Source organism: Olea europaea, chromosome 18 (genome assembly GCF_002742605.1).
Source record: "Olea europaea var. sylvestris chromosome 18, O_europaea_v1, whole genome shotgun sequence".
Lineage (NCBI taxonomy): Eukaryota > Viridiplantae > Streptophyta > Magnoliopsida > Lamiales > Oleaceae > Olea > Olea europaea.
This window is the reverse complement of record NC_036254.1, coordinates 18,420,825-18,438,294: the sequence shown is the minus strand read 5'-3', so window position 1 is coordinate 18,438,294 and position 17,470 is coordinate 18,420,825. Positions and strand designations below refer to the sequence as shown.

The window sequence follows — 17,470 nt, the reverse complement described above, 5'->3', positions numbered from 1 at the left end:
CGGCAGTCAAGTCTACTAAAGAATCCACCGTGGGCATTGGATACTCATCTTTGGGTGTAGCTATGTTTAAATTCCTAAAGTCTATACACACCCTTAGTTTACCATTCTTTTTTAGTACTAGCACGATATTGGACAACCATTCGACATATCTAGCTGTTCTAATAAAACCTGCTTTCAATAATCGCTCTATCTCTTTCTTGATTTCAGGGAGTACATTGGGAGCAAAACGTCTAGGAGGCTGCCTGTGAGGTTTAAAATTAGGCTTAATTGGTAACCTATGTTCCACCAAGTCTCTATCTAAACCAGGCATTTGTTCATATTCCCAAGCAAAACAATCTTTATACTCCTTTAGCAAAGCGATTAATTTATTACTAACCTATTGATCGAGCATCTGGCTGATAAATGTTGGACGATCTTCTCCTTCATTGCCAATGTTTACTTTGGTCAGGGGGTCTTATGCTTGAGCGTATCCAGGTTTGACGATCCGCATCACTTCGTCGTCCAGTTCCCTTGTAAGTACTTCTTCTTCTAAACAGTCCACTTGTTGACTTCTCGGCCAATGCTTTGTTCTAACTCGAATACTGCCAACTTGTCCTTCAGCGCTTTTAGGGCTGTCTCTTCTTTCGCCTTGTTATTGCATTCCTTATTGAAAGCCATCAGTCTGGCTTTGAAAGCCTGAATATCGACCATTTGCTTTTGTAACTTAGAATTCATTCAAGATTCCTTGATTATTCTTTTGCCAATTACTGGCTCTTCTAGGGCCACTATATTTGGCCTCATCTGTCTAAACATTTCAGTGAGTGCGTCCACTGAAAATGGCTCTTCGCTTTGCGCAACAACTTGAGTTTCTTCCCCATCTTGTACTACCTTGACAGGTCCATAGTTTCCTTCGTACATGAACTTTTCCACCGAGTTGGCTTCTGCGACAAAAGGCCTATGATCGGCATGTACCACCTCTGCTTCGCCTTTGTTATTCCAAAAGATCAGGCATTGATGGAGTGATGAGAGTATACAGCGACTTCCGTGTATCGAATCTCTTCCTAGTAGCACATTGTAACTAGTAGGGCCATCTATTACAAAGAAGACAGTGGTCCTAGTAGTCGTCCCTATAGTTATGTCCAATGGCATAACTCCCTTAGCTGAAGTTGCTCCTCCATTGAAGCTCGTAAGGATGACTTCTGTAGGAATCATGTCACCCTCTGTCTTTGCGAACTTCCTCATCATCCTAGATAGAATGGTGTTTATAGCTGCTCCATTGTCGACAAGCACTTTTACCACTGGGATGCCGTTAACTAGAGCTTTAACGTACAATGGCCTCAAGTGTTTAGTCAATTTCATGGCTGACCGTTTAAAAATAACCTTTTCGGCAGTCTCTATTTCTACTTCCTGCTTGTTTTCTGTCGAATTATCCCCCTGTGATAAGTCGACGTGTAGCATATCGTGCTGAGCCTCTATCTCCTGAATTTCCTTCTTACTGTTTTCTAATGCTTCCTCATCAGTTACCCAACCTGTAGGAGGGAACATTATTCTTGGAGGTGATCCATACTTTTCAGAGTGAGGCACTCTCCTCTTCCTTTTGGGTGTCCCGTACAGTACGTAAAAATCGAAAGGACGCCCAGATGGCTCTCCCAACAAATCTACTTCGCGAACTCCCTCTCGATGTAGTTGTTTCAACAGAGTATTGCGCGATACTCCTCTCTTTCTTCCTTCTGCTTCTAGGTCAATTTCTTCTTCAATATCTGTCATCCCGTCGTCTTCTTCATCGTTGTAGGCCTCTCTAGAAGTCTGGCCTTCTTCACATTCCAGCACGCAAGCCTCTCCTTCGTTGTCCTCCCTTTCTTCTTCTTCTTTTTCTTTATTCTTGAATTTATTGGCCAGTAAGTAATTATTGGCCACGACAGGAGGTAACGTACCGAACTGGATAGTAAGGGGCTGATCTGGATCTTCTCCATCCCTTCTGTCCGACTCAAACTTTGATCTCCCAGAAGAAGTTTCTGGCAGTTCTTTCATTGATTCATCTATACCGGTCTCTTCACTATCTTTGAGAACATTTTGATTGGCTATCTTGAGAAGTTTAGGCGCTTTAGGATGTGGCACTCCCTGTTACTGCCTCATCATTCGTCCATAATTTCGTTGGAAACGCCTTTGTTAGGTTCTAGTCATCTCATCGAAGGGTATTGTCCTTCCTGCATTATACTGGAATGAATGCCATACATTTGGCCGGTGAGGTTGCGGCCTGAATGTTCTTCCATTATCTGCTGGCCTGAACTGCCTCTCAAAAGGTGGTCCTCTATAGAATGATGTACCTCGCCCTCTACCAGGCTGGGTGTTTGGGAAGAAAGCAGGGAAATGGAGATGCTGCCATATCCCTGGTTTCTCCGCATTTCTATTCACTTCTCCTTTACATCTTACACACAGAACGTCTTCGTCTTTTTTTGGTTCTTTCCCCTTGATTCGTTCAAAGACACTGGGATGTGGTCTAGGATCTTCTTCTCCATCATCTACGACCAACTTGAATTTTGACAACTTGTTTTTGAAACCAGACGTCACCATGTTCACTCCAAGTGGCTGTGGAAAAGAATTTTCATCCACTGCCATCTTCTTCTTATTGTCGAAGGTAATTCGTCCTGATTCAATGGCATCCTGCAATACATGGCGAAAAATCAAGCAATTGTTAGTCAAATGTGACCATGCATTATGTCACTTACAATATTTTTTACCCTTAATTTGTTTAGGGTTTGGCAATTTGTGCTTATCATTCAACTTTATCTGCTTATCCCTAAATAATTTATCAAATATAATGTCAGCTTTGGTTATATCGAACGAGAACGTTCTAGCCTTTATGTTTCCATCTTTTATGGGCTCATCTTTACCCAATGGTCTAGGTTTGGCCATTATAGGACAAGTATACGTATCTCCTTTGACCAATTCGGCCAAACAAATTTCGGCCTGATCGTATGACTCGTCGCTGATGGTATGAACGTCAAAATTTGGGTCTTTGTAATAAGTCCCTTCACTAGAATTTTTCATCTGTTCTTCCTCTCTTACCAGTCGTTCATACCTAATCACATTCGTACTCAACTGGAAAAGGTCAGGAAATTCCTTGTCCTGAAATTTCTTTTTTAAATCAAAGCTCAAGCAGCCTTGAGCGATTTTGACAAATTTTTTTTTAGGCAGAGGTACTTTCTGCCCATTCGTTTGGCATTTGACGTAGATTCGCCAAATCAGCCAAAGTGACTTCAGACTCAGTTTTATAAAACTGAGCGTGAAATAGCTCTTCCAATTGTTGTCATGTTTGAACAGAGTTCGCTGGCAAGTTGATGAACTAGGAGAAAGCTACTCCTGTTAATGAACTAGGGAAAAGCCTCATTTTATGGTAATCGGTTACATAATCACTTTGCAATGTGAATCGCCCTATGTGTTCTAGAGTAGACACCTCTCCTAAACCGGTAAACAGTGAGAATTCTGGCACTTTGTACCCTCTAGGCCATGGATATGCTTGGTCTACCCAATCAGGATATGGCTTTGTGTACGTCGGCCTAATGACGGGATGCACCCCAAAAGCCATCTGATCCTGTACGATTTCCATAATCTGATTCCTCAACATGACGTTGGGGTCATATGAAATTCCTACAGGCTGGTTAACCGGTCGATTTGCATGAGGCCTGATGTTTGGTCCTTGATTGACAACAAAATTACCATAATTAGAGCAATTACCATTAGCCTGAACATCTATTCCCTTATTAACACGTGGGGGTATTCTGTCCATTGTTTAGGACATTATCTCTTATATTTGGATTACCCCCCAAGTTAGGCGTACTACTACCATTGTTCTGATTTGGCACCGCAGTACCCCCTTGGTTTAAAGTAGAGAGACCATAAAGTGGTTCTACCCCTTGATTCAGATTTAGGACTGAGGGATTATGTCCCACAATTATCCTAGTTTGAAAGTGATTTGCAAGAGGTATAACCGGTTGACATATTTGGCCTACTAACTTATTCATTGTTTCGTTCAAAGTGTTTAGTTGTTTGACCATGTTGTCATAATGTGCATTCCCATTTTGGGTAAATCTTTCCATATTATGAATACTTCGAAGATTTACCTGTTCAACGACGTCTTGTGTGAGTTCTCCAAGTAATGCACGCATGGTTTGAGGACTCAACTCCATCATTGGTTCGTAACGACTGCTACTGCTCTGATTCTGTCCATCTGTTCGTGGAGAGGCATGCTGCTCCTCATATCGCTCGATCAAAAACTGGACTCCTCCCTAACTTGCTGCTTCCTTATCGAATCTCTGAGGCATATTGTTTCACCTTTTGTTTTTTCAACACCAAACACCACTGTCCCACTGGGCGTGCCAAATTGTTTCGCGCAGGTTAGTCGCTAACAATTAAAAGGGATCAGACGATTGTGTAAGGGACAAACCTCTTGAGACAAAGTCCCAAAAAGGGGTGTTCTTTTATTGGTGATGACTTTACAATTGGAAATCAAAAACAAAATGCCTCCAAGGGGCGCAAGCACACGAGTTACTGAAAAAAATGTTTAAGTCTAAACTAAGAAATTTAAAATTACATGTTCTCTGTTCGAAAGTTTTTGATTCGGTCCTTTTGCTCTATGTCTTTTCTCCCTTTTATACTCCATGGATGATCTCTTTGTGATCAACCGCCTAAAAACTGCTTGATCGTTCTACAACTACCCACTTTCCTCGTAATGGTCAACTTGTCATGAAACTGCCTTTTTTAACTGCTGCCATTACTCTTCGTTGTTCAACCGTTTTCGATTGAATTCCTTGAATCGTGGAACGTGATAGGGCTGCTTTAATAACTGCTTTGATAACTGCACTTCTTGATAACCACAACGCTTTATGTTTGCTAAGACCTTGGGCGACTTGAAGGTTTAGGCGAGAATAGAGTAACAGCTCTGGGCGACTGCATGGCACTCCATTCGCTCAGATTCTGGGCGACTTGCAAACTTGGACGATAGCGTTACCGCGTTCTTGGGCCTCCCTATTAGGGCCTTCATTTTGAATTGTTTGACTGGGCTTCGTTCTTTGGGCTATCTGATTTGGGGATCCTCCAATTGGGTTTCATTCCTTGGGCCGTTCGATTTGGGCTGAATTTTTATATGTCAACAATATGACGTTATGGATACTTATATTTCTTCCTTGGAAGTAACGGTGCACGCCATTCTTTCAGATAATATAATATTTACTAGCATTTTCTACTAGGATATTTTTCTTCGATCTTGCTAAATGTACACTTTTTTGTGGATATTAAGTTTGACGTTGTGCCACTTGTTGCAGCACGAATAGCCAGCTTTAAAATGAAAAACACTTTCCTGTCCATTCATTTTTGAATTTGCAAGCAATGTCAAACTCCATGTACAACATGGAGTGTACAAGGAGCATTATTCATTTTTTTTCAATACGTTTCTGCCTGGATTATTTATTTAGAGGATTGACACTAATAGGGAGTTTCAATGCACAGGTACCATACCGATCTTTCTGGTACTTTCTGGCAACACTACAATGCAAAAGCCATTGGATCAGGACCTGAAGGTGCTGACAGTTCTTTGCAGGAGCAGTACAACAAGGTAATTTACTTTTTAACGCAGACAGGTAAATGTAACTTTTTTTTATATCTAGGTATCCCAACTTACACTAAACTAAATCCTGAACCCCCAAAATCCTTCCCCCTAGAACCTTGGAGGGGGTAAATTGCGAAATATGCCTCAACTGGATCACAGGTTAAATGTAACTCTATTCTTCTTTTCTTTTTTTTTTTTCTTTTTTTTTATATATCCAGGTATCCCAGCTTATACCAGACTAACTCCTGGACCTCCAAGACCCATGCTTCTAGAACCTTGGAGGGGGTAAATCGCGGGTTATGCCTCAACTGGATTACAGGTTTCCCCCATTGACTGTGTACACTTCTGGACATAAGAAACCCTCCTCCACAGTGATTGCTACATACCAAATTTTTGGTCACAGGTTCCCACTAGGAATTGAACTCTCCACTCTGTCGCTGGAAGCAAGCCAATGTTGATTGATCCACCAGTTGAGCTGTGCCCCAGGGAGCAAATGTAACTCTATTCTTGGTAGGAGGCACCATAGTTTGTGCTACGACATTCTATATAGTGTTCATGAATATTAATTGAAAATCACCAATTCTTTCAGAACTTTGCAGGTACCACTTGATAAATTAGCCAATTTTTGATGACCTAATTAATCACCTTACTAAAAAGCTATAATGAACTGACACGAACATATGTTCAACACTCGATTTTTCTAAAAAGTATTGATATGACACATTGTTGATATATTAATTAAATTCTTTAGAATTCTTCATTTATATAATATAAATTTAGTTTTATACTTGTTATGAATTTTTCTTGTTGAAACTTTTAAATATGAGATTTCGAGTTAAAAATATATATAATACTCCTGATAAATAAAGAAAAATGATCATGGTAGTGTGTTCGAAAAATGTCAGCATTCGACTCATCAAACACTTATAGGACATGGATATGGACACTCCACCACTGTTAAAGTGTCCGTGCAACTAAGCTAAAAAGTAAAAATGATTGAAGAAACTAAAAAAGTCTAAACCAAAAGCGACCAGCCATTGTTGAATGTTCACGAGTGTTTGGAGCTATTTGCATAGGCTGTTAACGATTATGATTTTTGGCTATCCACACCTAAGCATTCACGACTTAATCCTTGTGAACTTGAATTTGAACTCCATTTCCTGGCTTGCTTGCAGGATCTTACCCTGAAAGAGGCAGAAACCATTGCACTTTACATCCTGAATCAAGTGATGGAAGAAAATGTATGCTGCTTATGGTGAACCATGATTACAGGTTTCATGCTTTCCATATTGTACTTTTTGTCCATCTGTTTTCTGATTTCAGGTCATGCCCAACAATGTTGATATTGCCAAGGTCGCACCAACTTACCATCTGTACTTGCCTTCCGAGATTGAAGAGGTTATCGGCCGCCTACGAGGAAAGGCCATCAATTTGCTGTTCTGTTGATTTTCACTGCAATTTCATTTTCCCAATCCTCCTATGCTTAAGTAATTACGTGCTATTATGAGGGTTTGTTTGCTTCAATGAGGAAACTATTATGCACTAGTTATAAATGAATCGATGTTTCTTACAACGAACTTAAGGATAAATTATTTTATCCGTCTTGTAAATTTTCAAAAAGACTTCTTCCCCCAAAATCTGATTTTAATAGAATCCAAACAAGGGCTCAATTTTCATTTCATTTCCATCTTTATGAAGACCTGGGTGGTTTTAATTTGCACAATGAGATAGAATGAAATCTTATGCTAGAATAAAAACCATACTCTGATGCTAATTGAAAAACTACCAATCTAAAATTACCATAATAAAATCATAAAAACTACCAAATAATTCATAATTTCCATGAATGTGTTGCATTAGTTCCTTAATCACGAAATTCATCCATGAATGCTTTGTGGAATTCAGTCAGCCTAGAAACGACGATTGGTATTTTATCCTCTTGAGGTAATATTGTGCACCTAAAATGCCATTGTCCAGGTACCTACCACAAAAACGCACAACAAACAAGAAGTATGAGCCACAACAGGCATTGAAAAATGAGAAGAATGACTAGTAAGTTCATGTGAGCCTCATCCGTTGATTAACATGAATATAACTGTAATTAAACAAATTTAGAAATATAGGAATTGTGGCACAGCAATGTCAAAGGGTTAGTCCTGTGCTTAATGAAACAGAAGGTTCCAAGTTATAAGAGAGAGTTCACACCCTGGAGGCTACCCTCTATTGATCAAGCCCCCTACTATGCTCCCACACTCGCACACAAAAAATAAAAGAGAAAAGAAAGAAAAGTTGTTAAATTTGGTCTTACAGAACTCCAATAGGTCTCTATGGTTTCCAAGGTTTTCGTTGAGCTCCATCTTTCATGTTCTTGACCAAATTATCCATGGATAATTTGTCCAAAAACTGACTACAAATGAACATTCTACTATGAAGATATATTAGAGAGACGCGCACGTCATTGGCATATTCATCAGTAGTGAATACCTGTCCAAAGCCGCAACCAGGAATAACAACTATTCCAGTGGCATTAAGCAGACAACGAGCATAAAATGCATCTGGGGCAGTATTCACAGCTTTTGCAGCTTCAATGGCTTTCTTTGGTAGCTCAATACGAGGAAACAAATACATTGCTCCTTCCGCTCTGTTACATGTCACTCCTTCTAAACTATTCAATGCATCTTCCAGTGTCTGAAGATCAAGAAATGGAAAAATAAAATTAAATCTGAAAGTCAAAAAGTAGAAAATAGAAGTGGCATGCCAGGAGAATGAAAAAGTCATATCAAGCTCAATGAACTCGAACTGATGGCCAATTGTCAAAATTTTGTTTACTTTATTACATACGTCTTTACTCAATACAACCAGATAGGATTGATATCTGCACTCAAGGATGACAGCCTACCAAAAATCAGTTTTCCACTTTTTCTCTTTACTTAACAAATGACCAAGTTAGCATTTACTTCAACATTATTAAAAGAAAGTATGTCGAAATCTGACCTTCGCTCTCCTCGCTAGGGATGAAAGGATTGCCTCTTTCTCTGAAGAAAAAGATTCATAGGAATCATCACCCACCTGCACACAACAGATAAGAAAATTATTTATTGCAATATTGGTAGGCAAGCAGATGCAGTAGTTTGGAAATATCGAGTCTTGAAAGGTAACGGCTACATGTTATGGTGATGTAATACAAGGAACTCAATGTGCAAACTACTGCAACTAATTGAAATGATGCTATTTCTTTATGTCCCTAATAGCATTCTGATTAATGGCTGAGCAGCTGGGTTGGAGGTTCCTCAGCTTACATTAGGTGAAAATGGCACCTCACAGTTTTCAACTTAATTGATCCGAGACTCTCTTTGCTGAAACTTTCCTCCAAATTTAACTTTATCCATCAAGTTTCATTTCATCTATTGTCCAACCAGCATGAGGCCGATGGCTAAATTACTTTATAATCATTTTTATTACCATTTATGCTAAAATGATCCAAATGTATCTATATTCCATATAGATACAAATCATTGGTGCAGAGGTATTAATACCCTAGGAAAATAATAACAAACCTTGGGAGGGTTCATGACAAGACTTGCAAGGATCTGACCAGATATGTTAGAGCAAGTGTCCAGAGATGCCACTTTGTATATTTGCTCCCTTATCTCAGAACAAAAACCAGTAACTTCCATGTAACCCCCTCTCCTTCCGCACTCTCCATAGTACCCTAGTGCCAATGAATTAGCAGAAGCTCATCAACCATGAACTTATTCCTTAATGGTAATTCCCGTCTATGTGAAAATTTGATTACTGTACCTTTAGATATAGACTGGAGAGATACTAAGGGTATGTCTTCCATTCCATACTTCATGCTCTGGGAGACTTTCTTAAATGAATGGAACTTCTTGTCAGGCACATAAACATTTTCCTGGTACACCTGTGCAGGCCAATCAACACAGTCAAAGACCATCATCTATACAAGGTTTATGACACAGAGATCATACAGAGACACTATTGTCTCAGTTAGTTTCAAAGCCAAAATAGCTCGAGGCACCAGAAAAATTTCTGAAAGTAACTAGAAATGGCTCAAAGAATAGAACTCAGATTCTAATTGCACGTTTGGTAGGAAGGATGGGATAAGCACTTGATAATATTAAAAAAGAAATAAATAAAAAAACCTAAAATCTTGGTCATTATAACATTGAGTATGCTCTGAAAGAATATAGTCACCTCATCTGCTATAAGAACAAGCCCTTCATTTTTGCAGAAATCCACAATTTCTCTTTGGTTGCTCTCAGCCAGAACCTGTTGCAATATGTGGCAAAACATTCAAAAGAATAAACTAGGTCACAGGTGCAAAAGAGAATCAGATTTCGACGAGGCTATTTTCCATAAAGGAAACTTGATGAGGACATCTACTTCTTATTTATTTTTAGTTGGACTTTATTTATGTTTTAGATTTTATTTATGTAATTGGGCTTGTGTTGGCCCAAGTCCATTCTACTTAGGGGTTTAGTCTTTACTATTTAAATCTAACTGCGATGTAATTTCATTAGTTTTAATGAATTGAAGAATATTTTGGTGGTTTGTTGCCTATGGCTTCTCCTTCCTCTCCCTCTCCCTCTCCCCCATGAATTTCTGCTTCTTCTCCGGTTTCTCCTCTCATTCTCTCCGATTCTCCCCTCTTTCTTGCTTCTTCTTTCTGTTTTTTTAATTCGTCCTGCATCAAATTTGGTATCAGAGCCAAAACTTGGGTAATTTTTCATCCACAATCCAAAACTTTCTTTCTATCCTCTTCCCAAAAGCTTGTGAAACAGCACAAAAAAAAAAAAAAAAAAAAAATTTGTTGTGAGGCAACATTTTTCTTGTTCAATTTTCTTGCTAGTTGATTAGGGAAAAAAAGAGAGAGAGAGAGCAGTTTCACCAAAAAAAAAAAAAAAAAAAAATTCAGTTTTAGAGATTTAAGCGTTTGTTGCTGCTAAGTGTGCTGTTTCATAAATTTCATCCTAAACAATCAAACCATACTTACATTCATCCTACATACAAGATCAGCCCACTTTACGATAACCTAACCCTATAATAATCTATATATCCACATATAATTATCAACCGCAAGCCCATTCCTCTTATCAAGACATTTTGGCCATAAACTAGTGGCCCAAATTACTCCCAATCTCAGTTAAAACCCACTCTCATTTAATCAAATTCAAACCCACAACCCATTTCTCCTTAGACCCTCGTCCATATTAACCTACAGTCACCATACGTTCCACGACCACCCTCACCGCCAATCGCCAGCAACCCACTGCCACGCCAGTTGTCATCCACCACCTGGAGTTCAGTTTTTGCTTTAGTTTTCACGTCGATGGACTTCTTCTGAGTTCAGAGTGCCAAGGACATTTGTTGAATTGGATTTGGCCTATTATTTGTATTGGGGTAGCTTGTTAAAACTCTTAAGTATTAGTGTTCCATTCAGTGACTCGACTGTTTAGGAGTATTCCATTATAATTTTCTACTGGAGATGTGCCAACTGGGAAATCATAATTGGACACAGTTCTTATTATTTGGGTTCCATCGGGTTTAAGCTTCCATGGGCACCACCGCTACAACTAAACAACAGGGAGTGCTTGATTTCTATTTGTCATTGGTTTATAATACTGCTTCATTTAAAATTGCATTGATTAAATTTTTGTGATGTTATTCTAACAATATACCTAAAGTCACGTGATTGAATCCATTGATTTCGTCAAAACTCTATTTTACCTCACTTATATTTCATGATTAGGTTTTGACTAGTATTTGATTTGTGTTTTATTATTTTACATAGATCAGCAGTATTAGCTTACCATATTTAAATTTACTTATCCCTGAAAAAAATGCTTAATTTGTTATTTTTCACTGCTTGCATTTATTGTTCATTGATCTATCATTGCACGTCATTTAGCTGGTATTACATTGCATGTAGTTGCGTAGCGGTCGTCTTGTTGTCTCTATTTCCAATACATTGACCATGGATCCATCCCAATTTGATGCACTTACTAGACAATTAGCGCAACTTGCCACTAGCCTATCGACTGTCCAATTAGATATAACTGCTACTCGTGAGGAGAGAAAGAACCTAGCTGCTAAGTTGAGCAATTTTAAGCGAACCTGTCGTTTGACTGACACTAATTCTGAAGCGTCTCATAATAGACAATATTATCGTGGACAAAGGGATCAAAAATATTTTCGACTCGATCGTAGGAATAGAAATCGGGTTCGTGAGCGAGAACAAGGCCATAGTCATCATGGCACTCATTCTCTTCCTCGTCGTAAGGAGCGTTTCTTTAGAGACATTGATTTAGATATTCCTACTTTCGATAGTTGCTTAGATCATGAAATTTTTACCCAATGGAACACCCTTACACAAGGGAATCGACTAGTAACTGAGTACATTGCTCAATTTGAGAAATTTCGAATGAAATGTCATGTCGTTGAGGATGAGGCCCTGACTTTGAGTACATTTATACAAGGTCTAAGAGATGAACTTAGGCGTGCGCTTTTCTTTCGAGACGTCACTACTCTTGATCATGCTTATTCTTCAGCTCAGGACTACGAATTACTTATTAGTACTTCATATGAAAAGCGCGACCACCATCATTCTCCCATGTCATTAGCGTCACCTCAACATGAGTCTGTCATAGAGCCTTCCCCGTCTAGTGTTCCTCCTATTTGGAAAAATAAGTATAAAGGTCGTGATAGTCCAAGGCTCCATTCTCCTTATAGAAGGCGTATTGACAACCATTCGTCTGTTTCATTGGCTCCATTTCCTCCCATTAAGTCTCTTCTAGGACCTCCCCCGTCTAATGTTCCTCAAATCTTGGAAAATAGGGGTAAAATTTTTGAAATTCCAAGGACTTCTTCTCACCTGCTATGCATTAGCTGTAAGGACTTTGGTCACATCTCCTCCAAATCCCCTAACCGAGCCTTAATCATAGAAGAACGAAAGGATGTAATAGAAGAGTCGTTAAAAGATCAAATTTATGAACCTAAATTTGAAGAATGTGATGACTTGAATGATATTGAGGACACTTCCTTATGTAGTATCAGGACTTTTCCTATGAATCTAGGGGTTGTACCGCTTGTTCCCGATACCCCTCAGTTAAATGTTGTGTGTCATACTCTTTGTCAACCCAAAGGTACGGATGATTTGTGTAATCATGTCCTTTTCAAAGAAAATCTTGAGAATTGGGATTTGATCCTCCCAACAATTCAAATTGCATATAACAATTTTGTGCATCGGTTTATAGGTACGAGATCCATCGAAGTTATTCATGGTTATAAGTCTAGGAAACCTTTAGACCTTATTCCAATGTCTCCACATACTAGTATGCCTATGTCAGCTAAGGCATTTGTACGTCATCTTTATGACTTATATATTGAGATCAATAAACAAAATGACGCAAGTAATGCATTATATAAACTTCAAGTTGATTTGCATGAACGATATTTTGAATTTAATATTAGGGATTATGTTATATTGCAAGCTTGTAGTGCTGATCCTTTAAAAATGTTAAAGCATGTTGGTTCAAATGCACATGTGATTGCCCTTTCATCACAGTTAGGCTACCACGCTACTTTAAATATTGACTTCATTACTTACAAACACCGTATTACTTCCTTTAATGATTTATTCATACTTAGCTTTATGGACCCCCAAATTGACTATGTTGATATTTCTACTTCAATACCATCTATCACAGCACACAAAGATAAAATTGATGTTATTTTAGATGAACGTGTTGTATTGACCAATGATGGCAAGATTCAGTACTTCCTTGTTTGTTGGGTAAATCAAAATGCTTCTTATGCTCCTCATTATATTCAATCATATGAAAATCTTGAATATGAGGTGCATGAGTATTGGTTATTTGGAGTCCAGTATCAGTACTTGGTTAGAAGGAAAGATCGCCTCCCTTGATCAAATCATATTCTTGGGAATAAGCTACAGTTTTTAATACTATCAATCATGGAATTTCGTTACTTGGTTTGTCAGAAAAATCGTCCCCCGTGGCTTGAATTGACGCATTTGGAGTATCAGATTGACTGCAGCCTATACTATCTCCATTAACTCAACAGGGTCGAGTTTTTCTTCCACCCTGGGAGAGTTGATGAGGACATCTACTTTTTATTTATTTTTAGTTGGACTTTATTTATGTTTTAGATTTTATTTATGTAATTGGGCTTGTGTTGGCCCAAGTCCATTCTACTTAGAATTTTAGTCTTTACTATTTAAACCTAATTGCGATATAATTTCATTAGTTTCGATGAATTGAAGAATATTTTGATGGTTTGTTGCCTATGGCTTCTCCTTCCTCTCCCTCTCCCTCTCCCCCATGAATTTTTGCTTCTTTTCCCGTTTCTCCCCTTTTTCTTGCTTCTTCTTTCTATTTTTTTAATTCGTCTTGCATCAAAACTCCTCAATCGGCCTTGTGATTATCTAATAGTTGCTCACCTGCCCTGTGGGATTGCCAGGATTTATTACAACCAAAGCCCTGACAGTAATACCCTTGGACTTTGCAGTTTCCAACTGATTCTTGAGCTCAGATATCTCCAATCCCCATTCTGTTTCTTCATCAAGATAATAAGGAACCTGCACAAGAGAGTCCTATGTCAGAACCTTCCTATTGTGAAAAACAACAAAAACATGACCCAGACTATGAACGTCATTGATGAGGATTCTGCTCTAGTTACGCTTTTAACATAGCGAAAAGTTAGAAGCATGTTGGAAGAATACCAAAGCAAAATATTTTTGACAGACAAATAGTTCTGTAATACATCATACATACAAGGGAGCCTCCATGCAGGGCAATTGAACCCGAATAAAGAGGGTACTGAGGTATGGGACAGAGAATACCATCCTCCTCTGACCTTAACAATAATTGTATAATAATATGAACCTGAAAAAGGATGGAAAAATGTTATTCAGAATCCAGAAATACTTTCCCATTTTTTCTCTTGAATATCTTGTGTAAAGAACTAGAAAGGTATCATGTTTACAGCTGGGCTTGCACCATCTATCAAGAAAATATCATTTGGATCAGCTGGATATCCATCACGAGCTTCTATGCCAGAAGCAATCGTATCACGTAAACCTTTGATACCCTGATCTCATATAACAAAAGAAAAACCAAATGATATATCTATACAGAGAGTCCTGAGTAATTACTGCTACAAAGATTTCAAAAGAAGGCATTGTTACCTGAGTATGACTATATGCACCAGTTGCTCTTTCAGGAATTTGATTGAGGATCTGAAGTGCTCGCTCTACAGCATCAGCACTACAAAATCCATCAGAAAAGCACGCAGTAATATGGATTTGTCACTAACCAGATAGCAAACCAATTTTTGACGCATCAAAGAACTTAAAAGTTAGCCATGCTGTTAAGGAGGATGGTCAGCTCTTTATCCTTGACAGTCCATCTTAGAATGTAAACTAGAGCAGGAAAATCCTAAAAGATAACATTACATTGAACCTAACACTGAAAAGTGATGTTGATGGGAACCCTACATTTTATTAAATCAAATTTCCCTGGGTGTGGAAATAATTTGACACTTAACAATGTGAAATAACAATTTTAGATATTCATTTGTGTACAAAGGGCTATCCTACAAACTAAATTTGATATAGACAAATACACTTAGTCAGCAAACACTTTTGAACACAAGCAATTTAACCCTAGTTCATCTTCTTGAACGTCCATATGTGTCAGCAATCCAGCTTATTTGGGTACATCTCCAAGTGGTAAAAGGGGAGGGTGGAGAAATTCAGCTTTGTTTGAGGCTGCTGTGTCAAGGGTTCGAATTCTTAAATATGGATTTGGCTTTTGGGTAAGTACAAGTGTACAAGCAGCCTTCCACCCTGTACCCTTGGAGGCATAACCTGCGATTTACCTCCCTCACGATGCTCCAGGGCAAGGGCGGTGGGGGACCCTTAAGGTTGGGGTCCAACCTTTTTTTTTTAACTCTCTCTCAGTTAAGGATCACAATATGCAAGGTGATCAATGCTTATAATCTCCAGATTTATTGAAACTTCTAATTTGGAATTTGGGATTTTGAGGTCTAGTAAAACCTTATGGACTGTAGTTATAATTACTAGCTGAACTTTGTTAACAAAAATATACTGAAGATGAACCACTCAAATTGGACTAGCATTGTCACTCACCTTACCATTTTTTTTTTTTATTTTATTTTATTTTTTTTGGGTCTATGACTATCAACCGTTGACTACCACAAGAAACACACTACAACACTGTTGTAGTGCGTTTTCTTGTGGTAGTCACGGTTGACAAAAATTTTGTCAACTTATGACTCTCTGTACATTGAGTGCGCCGATTTTTTTTTCCTATACCGAGTTCTTCAAAATTTGCTTTTTCTCCTGAAATCTGCAAATCTACCTCAAATATTCGCTACCCAACCAAATTTCAAAGGAATTAGAACCAAAATCCAGCAGTTTTAACTGCTGCTTCAACAGATTTTCTATCCCATTTTTGCCGTTGATACTTGGGAAATTTGGTTTTGATTGCTCTTGAAAGATTTTTCGCGGGGAATGTTTCTTTTATGGGCACGACAACCAGAACCAACTTATGAAGATTGCTAAGGTGCTTGGGACAGATGAATTGATTGCATATTTGCACATATCAGTTAGAATTTGATTCTCAACTTGAAGCTCTAGTCGGAGACACAGCAGGAAGCCCTGGTCAAAGTTTGTCAACGCAGATAATCAACATCAAGTATCTCCCGCGGCGATATAATTTCTCGACAAGCTTCTTCAACGATTATTGGTGCTGTCGGCGTTTATTGTTGCCGGCGAGTTCATAGTACCGTTCGCCGTCGTTGATTTTCTGGTTTCGCGGAGGAGCATCACTGAGTTCTTCTGCTATTGCATATGGGTTGTCTCGAGAAATTGGTTTCGTCAAGTTCTGAGTGGGCTATGAGAGTGGATTGCTTTGGGTGGGTTATGATTTCTTTATTAAGTGGGCTGGTTTTTTTAGTTGGGCCCTTGAGGTTGTGGTGCCCATTTAACGTAATTCTATATATAATTGTATTTAGATTATTACACTTACCGTATTGATTCCTACATAATGCAAGGAATCTTTATGGAAAAATCATTCGGTCAAAAATTTGTCCTATGTAACGCAAGGAATCTTTATGAAAAAATTCATTCAATCAAAAGTTTGTCATTAATACCTAAAATAATCACGTGTTTCAGCTCTGTCCAATAAGGCAGGATGGTCACATAATGCAAGGACCTAAATAAGGACAAAAAACGTTAGAAAATGATTTTAGTATTCCCTAGGATTAAGAATAAAGATTATTAAGCATACCTCTCTAAAGAAAGTGATTGGCTGCTGACCCAGGGAGTGTGGATTTCCAATATTACAGTATAGTAACTGCCAAAAACAAAGTGAGCAAGAATGCAAGAAAAATTATTGGATAAAGCTGAAGTGGTCGAATTGCTTGACAGAGGAGTGACCGACCCTCACATTTTGTGCGTGGGTGCCGCGTGAATTCAAAAATGCCGACCCTCCAATGTGTATGGTCGGTCATCCCCTATGTTAGAGTAGCAAAATCCAAATTTATTTTTCATTTTTTCTAATTCAAAATCTTCTTAGAAGTGCATCAGGGGCTGGTGACGAGCACGTTAACTTAAGGCCAAAAAGGAGTAAGACCCCTCATACAACCCTACAATATAAACACTTGCTGAAAAAGAAAATTCATTTATTGCTCTATTCTGCAATAGAAGTATCTTTTGTTGTTCAGCATTTTACTCCCTTTCTTCTTCCTCCTGTAATAGTTAAAACATGCTCTTTGTTGATGTGGGATAAATTATAACCTTACCTGGAGAGGAAACTTTCT

The 17,470-nt window shown here is 38.5% G+C and overlaps 1 protein-coding gene across 1 annotated transcript; it reads right to left on the bottom strand.

Moving 5' to 3' along the window:
• Positions 1–7,433: 7,433 nt before the first annotated feature.
• On the bottom strand, positions 7,434–17,040 carry LOC111367661 (alanine aminotransferase 2, mitochondrial-like; the record flags this gene model as incomplete). Its single annotated transcript, XM_022988648.1, has 12 exons — positions 7,434–7,568; positions 8,072–8,275; positions 8,582–8,656; positions 9,145–9,299; positions 9,389–9,509; positions 9,803–9,877; positions 14,067–14,204; positions 14,401–14,511; positions 14,612–14,716; positions 14,814–14,892; positions 16,802–16,863; positions 16,939–17,040. Coding segments are annotated over 12 exons (1,344 nt in total), but the record flags the coding sequence as incomplete, so codon positions are not given.
• Positions 17,041–17,470: the final 430 nt, after the last annotated feature.